The sequence below is a fragment of the Lucilia cuprina genome, chromosome 2, assembly GCF_022045245.1.
Source record: "Lucilia cuprina isolate Lc7/37 chromosome 2, ASM2204524v1, whole genome shotgun sequence".
In the NCBI taxonomy this organism is placed as follows: Eukaryota; Metazoa; Arthropoda; class Insecta; order Diptera; family Calliphoridae; genus Lucilia; species Lucilia cuprina.
In genome coordinates, this window is record NC_060950.1 from 6,088,219 (window position 1) to 6,097,042 (window position 8,824).

Genomic DNA, 8,824 nt, shown 5'->3' on the forward strand with positions numbered 1-8,824 from the left:
TAGATAGATAGATAGATAGATAGATAGATATATAGATAGATAGATAGATAGATAGATAGATAGATAGATAGATAGATAGATAGATAGATAGATAGATAGATATATAGAGAGATATATAGATAGATATATAGATAGATAGATATATAGATAGATAGATAGATAGATGATGATCCAGGTATAGAAAATGAAACAATGTCATCAGAAAACTAAAACGATTGGAAAGCTACAATGAAGGAGAAAATTGATAAACGATTTACCACCTGGTAAAAGTCATAAAATCAAAATGTGTGTACAGGACGAACAAATATGAACATGGTAATCTGATACATTGAATGGCTAGTATAGTATCGAAAGTTTTTCACACCTTAAAGGAATAGACTATACCGGACTATGCCCATTGTCCGGTATGATTCGATTCGTCATTTGCTGACTTTGGCTGCAGTAGGTGCATATTTAAACAGTACGCTAAAGGAAAGGTATTCAAGTTTTAGAAATTAATATGTGACCCGCTTGGAATGAGACTTTCAACAACGAATTGCTAGAAATATGGCAAAACAATATGAAATGACGAATATGGAAGAAGTGTCATCAGTGTTTAGAACAAAAATCACCAGGGACAAAAATTTTATTAAAATTGACTAATCACGCTACATTGCAGAGGTTCTGTAATGAGTGAATGTAACCCGGCCTCAACTTCAATGAATTAAAATCAGAAACTGTAAGCCAGTATGTATCCTAAAGATTAGGAGTTTATGCAACGAATGTCGAATATTTCATGTATGCAGACTATTGGTCGACTATTGTATGTTGCCGAGATTACTCCTTGGTATGGTGTGATGAGTTATTTGAAAGTTACAATCGACAAGGGAATCCCTTGCAAAGTGAATAGCAAATTTAAGACGAGTAAAACTGCTTGTGTAATGAGGCCTGTTCCGGAGATGTTGACGAACGCCAATCCACAATCGGTTCATGTCACTGACTACTGTCATCCAAGATTCAGTTTGGCTGAAACGTTTTAAAGCTGAAGTCAACTCTATCAATAACAAAAGATGACCACAAGGGACCAAAGGTGTTATTCCTCAGAAATTCAATTATTTTATAAAATATTTTTGATCTTTGTTTACATGCACTTTTTATGGAAAATCTTCGAAAAACTTAACTTTTAATTGAACATTTTCGAAACGTGTCGCTTAAAGCACTTAAAAATTCCAATAATCTTCTAAAAGACTGAGACCCATAATCTCATTCTCTGGTTATCGTTTAACCGTTAAATCCGTCAAAACATCGTTTCGATAAGAAATAACAAGACTTAAAGCAAAAGTGTAATGAGTCCAGCAGTAGAGACGAAATCAGTAATATTAAGGATGCAACCAATAAACTGATATAGTTCTAATTATAGAAGTATAAAAAAAATCGAAAAAGTTTCTCGGATTTTTAAAACCTATTTTTGTTTTACCGGAAAAATTCAGTTTCGGTTGAACTAAACAAAACTCAAAACAAAATAAACACGATTATAGAATATTGCACAATTACGTAGTATTATGTTATTTTTCTAATCTTTTAATAAAAATTATTTAATTATAAATTAAAAAAAAACACTTTTGTTTTTAATACCTATTTATTATTTACATGTATTAGTTATACAAATACATACGAACATATATATGTAGTTTAATTGCTTAGTGTACCATCAGGCTTATAATGATGACCATCTTCCTTATATTCCTTATTTACTTTTAACGAATGATTAATTGTGCTGGTCCCACCAGGTATGCCGGGAAATCCTTGAGGTTCTTGTGTTGGTGGTCCTTGAAATTGTGGGCCTGGTGGTCCAGGTTGTTGTACGGATAGAGGAGGTTGATTGTAATAGCCGCCATAAGGACCATAGTTTGCTGGAGGTGGTGGTGGAGGTTGTTGAGGTGGATAGCCATAATAATAGGGAGGAGGTGGAGGATAATATCCGCCATAGGGTGTTGGTGGTGCTTGTGGCATATAAATTGGATGATTATAATAATTAGGATGACCATATGGATGAGGATAGGCGGCAGGCGGTGGTGGTGGTGGTGGATATTTATGTTTCTTATGATGTTCTTTACTACCGCTTTCATTACTACCACTATCACTGCCACTATCACTATCGGCTTGCACGCCCATCATACAGATAAAAGCCACTATAACGAGGCCTAAAAGCCATTGTAAGCGTTTCATTGTCGCTTTGTCTTCTCTGATCAAGTAAGTTTTTCAAACTGATTTTTAGAAATAAAATTTCTTTTTTTTTCTTAGTTAAACTTTCGTTTGAAAAAGCTGGGATTATCATTATCCATCAAATTGTAGATGATCATTAAATCTTCATTATTAGATCTTATGATCATTGTATTGGTATGAATTTATAGCGAACGTTAAACTTATGTTGATAAGAATAATATTTTTTCAGAATTAAATTTATTAATTGTTATGTTAAGTGCTTACGTCAATGTCAAGTTCTTATTAGAGGAAAAATCTTTAGTAAAATACTTGTAGTAAGGCAATAAAAAATTTCTTTTTTCGTTAAAAAGAATAATAAATCAAATATTTTCGCTATTTCTTGTCCCATTAGATTTTGTTTTAAATTTTTGCAGATTTCGATAAATTTTTTTGCAAAAAAATATTCAAACATAAAACGTATAACATGGAAAATAAATAACTTGTATGTATAGTGATCAAATTAAAGTCGTTAAATACCGATTGCTAATGTACGTATTGTTTTTAAATATAAATTTTTAAAAATAAAAGTTAAGATTACAATTAAGACCTGTGCTTACAAATTACGTAGATGTAAAAAACACCGTTTCCTACAAAACTAAATAAAAATATTTAGGACTGAGTGGACTGAGTTTTTAAAAACTTGATTTTAGCCAAAAATAAAATATATTTTAAAAATCACAAAATTTATTTCTATCGATTTCAAAACTTTTGATTTTGAACCAATTTTTTAGATAAACCTACATATGTACATATTATTTTGTCCACAACTGTAACTTGATTTTTTGTTTTCGTTTTTATTTTAAATATTAACTGTATTTAAAAATAATATTAAATAAATAATTAATAAACTAATCTATTCTAAGAATTTCATAATACACGCTTAACATAAAAATCATATTTTTTAGATTTTTAATTAAGTCTTTAATGATTATTTTATAATACAACATTATCAAATAGCGTCACTAACATAAAAAGCTTTGCAAAATCTATTGGATCTCATATTAATAACATTGCAGCGTATTGTATGTAATGAACGGTATGTACATTCGTATTGTATGTAAGATTATGATATCGAATAAGATCTGTGATCAACTATATCTCTGAAACAACTATGAATATTAACAACTTCGTAGAATGTTTTTAATTGAGAAAATAAGCTGGAACTTAGATCGCTTATAATTTCGACCAAAAAGTACTTAATTAATAGAGATAAAAAGCTATAGACTAGACTATAGACTAGACTATAGACTAGACTATAGACTAGACTAAAGACTACACTATAGACTAGACTATAGACTAGACTATAGACTAGACTATAGACTAGACTATAGACTAGACTATAGACTAAACTATAGACTAGACTATAGACTAGACTATAGACTAGACTATAGACTAGACTATAGACTAGACTATAGACTAGACTATAGACTAAACTATAAACTACACTTTAGACTAGACTATAGACTACACTTTAGACTAGACTATATACTATACTATAGACTACACTATAGACTACACTTTAGACTACACTATAGAGTAAAGACTAGACTATATAGTCCATATGCGGAATATGGACTATAGTCCAGACTACTGTTTTTAAATCAGCTTATAAATTAGATTAGAGCCCAAACTATACACTATACTATGGATTATACCATAGGCCTATAAATTGCGACCAAGAACTGTCAGTGACCTTTTGATATAGCTACTATCTTATATTTATAATTAAGTAATTTTAAATATTTGCAGGAACAAAGATAAAACTTGATAAACTTTACATTATTTTTATTTATCTTGTACTTTTGGAAATGTTTAAGATAATAATGTTATATTTACATATGTTTTTTTTATTATATTTAGTTGACAACTAGAGATGTGTCATATATTTAAATAAGATACGAGAGATACTAGAGATAAGTAGTTAGTATTCTTAAAACGTGTTATAGAGCAATAGAAATTACTTAAATTGTCGTATTACGTTAATTGAAATATGAAATTAGTTAAACTTTTTACACATAAAAATAATAACAATTTAAAGCTTTAGACTTTGTCGTATACCAAATAAAGTTTAAGAATTTTTACGTTTTAGGTTCAGACAAAAATTTCATTTTGTGACTTTCGAGTTATAGGTTTAATTATGAACAATTTTAATTTATGGCTTATCACAAAAATTTTAAAAATTAAAAAATATTTATGAAGTTTAAAGAACTTTCTATAAATTAAAAGCAAATAATCTCGCTTGACTACCAGTTTTAATAATTTACATAAATATATCCTTGATTACAATATTTTATTATTAAATTTTATTAAAATCCAAAAAATGTACATTAAGTATCACACTGCTAAATTTCAAGTTGAAAGAACTTTCTATAAGATTTTAATGAAAATAATATGACTTGACTACCAGTCTACCCAGTTTATCATGAATGGGGTTTTTTTATTCCAATGCTACTTGGATCTTAATAATTCTTAAAAAAATAAGAAAAAAAAAATCAAAACAAATACATCAAATACATTTTACATTGCATCAGTTTTTGAACATGCATGATGTAACATCAATTTAACATTGCAACGAACGCATTTACCGCAAACTTGTATGTGAGTCGTAAACGCTTGAATTTAAAAGTTCAATGTACAATTATGGCTTAAATTCTGTTTTTGGCTAAAACAAAATTATACGCGCATACTCAACAACCCGGCTAGAGTAATAACAATCAATGAGATGTAATAAATTTATGTATGATGCAACTAGAAGTCTAATAATAAAAAATAGCAAAAAAGTCCAGCCATTAAAAAGAATTTAAATTTTTTGCTGAACATCTAGAATAAACTAATAATATTATTTTACTAATTTACTGCCTTATTCATAAACATTTATCAAAGTTTTATGGAACAAATTTTGTATTTTTAATTTATAAACCTTTGATAAAAATTTGTGAATGAGACCTTTAAACTTCTGTTTTTCATAATGGTTTTATAATACTTTTATATTCCAAAACTTGCTAATTGAAATTTATCTTATTACAAATATTCATTTGTGCTCTATAAGTTGGACTATAGTAAAATCCATATCTGGGCTATAATCTAGTACATAGTTTTCACCATAGTGTAATCTATTGTCTATTGTACTAAAACCTAGTCTACAGTGTGGAGTATAGCCTGGACTAAAATCTTCTCTATATTCTAGTTTATTCTATAGCACTATTGTCTATTCTATAGATTATAGTGTAATCCATATCTGGGCTATAGTCTAGTATATAGGTTGGGCTACAGAGTAATCTATAGTCTGGACTATAATCTAGTCTTTATTATGAACTATAATCTAGTCAAGAGTCTTGCTGTAGTCTAGTCAAATTCTTGATTGTAATCTAGTCTTTAGGTTAAAGTATAGTTTATTCTATAGTCTGGACTATAGTCTAGTTTATAGTCTAGTCTATAGTCTGGACTATAATCTAGTCTTAAGTCTGAACTATAATCTAGTCAATAGTCTAGTCTGTAGTCTAGTTTCGTCAAATTCTTGATTATAATCTAGTATAAAGTCTGGACTATAGTCTAGTCTCTAGGTTGAACTATACTTCAATCTATAGTCTAGACTAAAGTATAGTCCAATGTCTGGATTATAGTCAAGTCTATAGTCTGGACTACTGTCTGGACTACAGTTTAGTCTACAGTCTGGACTACAGTTTAGTCTATATCCAGAATATATAATGAACCATATTCCAGTTTGTATTCTGGACTTTAGTCTAGTCTAGTTTATAGTCTGGACTATAGTCTAGTCTATAGTCTGGACTTTAGTCTAATCTATAGTTTAGTCTATAGTCTGGACTTTAGTCTATAGTCTAGTCTATAGTCTAGTCTATAGTCTAGTCTATAGTCTAGTCTATAGTCTAGTCTATAGTCTAGTCTATAGTCTAGTCTATAGTCTAGTCTATAGTCTAGTCTATAGTCTAGTCTATATTCTAGTCTATAGTCTAGTCTATAATCTAGTATAAAGTGTGAACTGTAGTCTAGTCAACAGTTAAGCAAGTAGTTTTATTTATAGTTTAGTATGTAGGTAGTCTGGTCTATAATCTGGACTATAGTGTAGCGTATAATATGAACTGTATGTCATTATAGCTAAATGAGAAAGCATATACCTATCTTAAAACAAAAAAAAAATTCTCATATTTCTTAATTAACAGAACCAAAACAAACAATCTTTTTTGATTGTTATTATTTTTCTGTGGACTATTTTTAAATAAAAATAAAATTGAAAAAAAACTCCTACAAATAAACAAAAAGATAATAACACTCTCATTTATAAGTAAAAATAAAAATTAATTTATTAATATTAATCTAATGAAACGAGTTTAAAATGTTCACTTCACTTAAATTAACATGTGTATAAAAGTTCAAAGTATGACAACGTAAATGAAAACAAAGTCGCAGAACTTAAAAAAAATCCCAAAAAATAAACGAAAAAGACGTAAATTGAAAACAATGAAAACAACCTGTATTTGTACGGTACCAACCAAAGAAATACAAAAAAAAACTTCCAAGATAAACACGCGTAATTATAGATAGGTATATGGTTGAATACAACGAGCTCATCGTACGTGGTGTGTAAGTGTGTTTGATCAACCGCTAAACCGTTAAAGCTGCATTGTACTACCAACACAGATACAGTGCTAGATGCAGTTGGCAGAATGTGCAAACGCTGCAACTGTTGCAGTTTACGGCTTAGGAGTGCATTATTAGTGGACCATACTACGTTAGAGTAGAAAATTCCACTCGAATATTTTCTAGTCAATAGTAGAAAGATACATACATACATAAGTACATATATACAGCTGCTTTAAAAAAAATGACGAAACTAAAATTTTACTCAGTTGCATGTTAACCTTAGTGAAGTGATTAATATTGATACTAGTCGACTTTGGAATACAGTATGATATGACAGATTATGAAAAACTCACTATTAATTTAAATAAATATGTATTATTTGCCGCTCCTAAAGAGATCATAAACTTACTATACAGTATCATTTACATTTTGACGTCTACTTTTTCGGTCTGAAAGGATTACATGTGTATTAGATCGATGAGATGGAACTATTCATGATAAACGTATATTAGCAGTGAAAATTTTGGAAATCTACGAATAAGATATAACAGGGGACCGATTGGACTTTCAGTTCGACAAAACAAGGAAACTTTCAGAATATGCCGTAATAAAAAATACGATCATACTGATAAGCTGAATAAAAAGGCAAAATCTTCGTGTGCCATATGTACGAAGGATCTTAATGTTTATCGGTGGAGTAAGAAAAGACGCGTTCGCTAAAATTTTAATGGATAATACAAGTTTCTCAATTCTGACGCTTTTCAATGATGACATTCACTGACGCGGTTAAATGAGCATAGACCAACTACCTAGGTAGATTTCTTTTCTATGATCTGGGCTATCTCAGAGATGAGTCACTAGTGAACATGATAAGTTTTGGAACACCGGCTGGTTTTCACGAAGACCGCAACAAAAAATAAATCAAAGAAAATAGTGAGGAAACCATTCTTCTAACATATGGCAATACTATGGGTATCACAATGGACCACAAGGCATACGAGTTACTTATCTGCTGGCCTGCTTATTAATGCTAACCTTTTAGATAAGTTATTCGAAAGTTATTCTTGTTTGCCGAAATGCGATCAACCACTCTCCTAGCTCGAAAGGGTATCAGTAACTATGACAGATATATTCCACCTGGTCAATTAATTAGGGTTCAACAGTTTGCTTAGCGATCGGCTATTGCTTTCTTAGAGACAGATTCATCAAAAATCTTTGCTTTTGGTAAAAATTTCTCTCGATTTATTTTTTTTTATTATTAGAGATTCAATTTGATCAAAAGAGTTTATGGGTAACAAATTTCGTAAAGGACATTCATTATTAAACTTCGAAAAATACTCGTTCGTTCATGACACCAGAATCTGTTATTCTTAATCATTCAATTATAGTCTAAGCCCTTACGAGATTGGGGCTATGTTGCATAACAAAATAGCAGATGCTGTTTTCCTTTGGAAACTCTAGATATTCTGGGCTAAGAAGTGCGATCGATGACCGCTGGACTAAAAACATTGTTAAGGTGACAAAAGAAGCATTCAAGAACCATCTGATCTCCTCATTACTAAAATCACTTCTATTTGATCAAAAAATGGATTACTAGACCGCGTTTAAGAGAGGGCGAAGGTAGTCAATAGGTTATTCAATTTTATTGATTCACTTGAGACTCGTTGCAACGTTTGTTTATATCGATTTTACAATGGAAGGTGTCCTCTTGATATTAGGGTACTTGATCCCGATACTAGTACACGTCATTACAAACATTCCTGTGAGTAGCTTAAACATTATAGGGAGAATTTATTTTTCATTCAAACCATCAAACAGATTCAAATCAATCCTATATTTTCCATTCCAGAAACTTTTCCCAAGTTTCAAAACAAAACACTACATGAATAGTGGTCAACCCCCGAGTGCTAATACAAGAATAAACAAGTAGGAAAGTATAGTCGGGCATGGCCGACCATATAATACCCTACACCATGAG

General features: G+C 30.2%; 1 protein-coding gene across 1 annotated transcript; it reads right to left on the reverse strand.

Annotated features, from left to right (window-relative positions):
• Positions 1-1,599: 1,599 nt before the first annotated feature.
• On the reverse strand, positions 1,600-2,259 carry LOC111689083 (submaxillary gland androgen-regulated protein 3A). The gene has a single exon (XM_023451589.2). The coding sequence runs from the start codon at positions 2,206-2,208 to the stop codon at positions 1,672-1,674; it is 537 nt and encodes a 178-aa protein (XP_023307357.2). The 5' UTR covers positions 2,209-2,259; the 3' UTR covers positions 1,600-1,671.
• Positions 2,260-8,824: the final 6,565 nt, after the last annotated feature.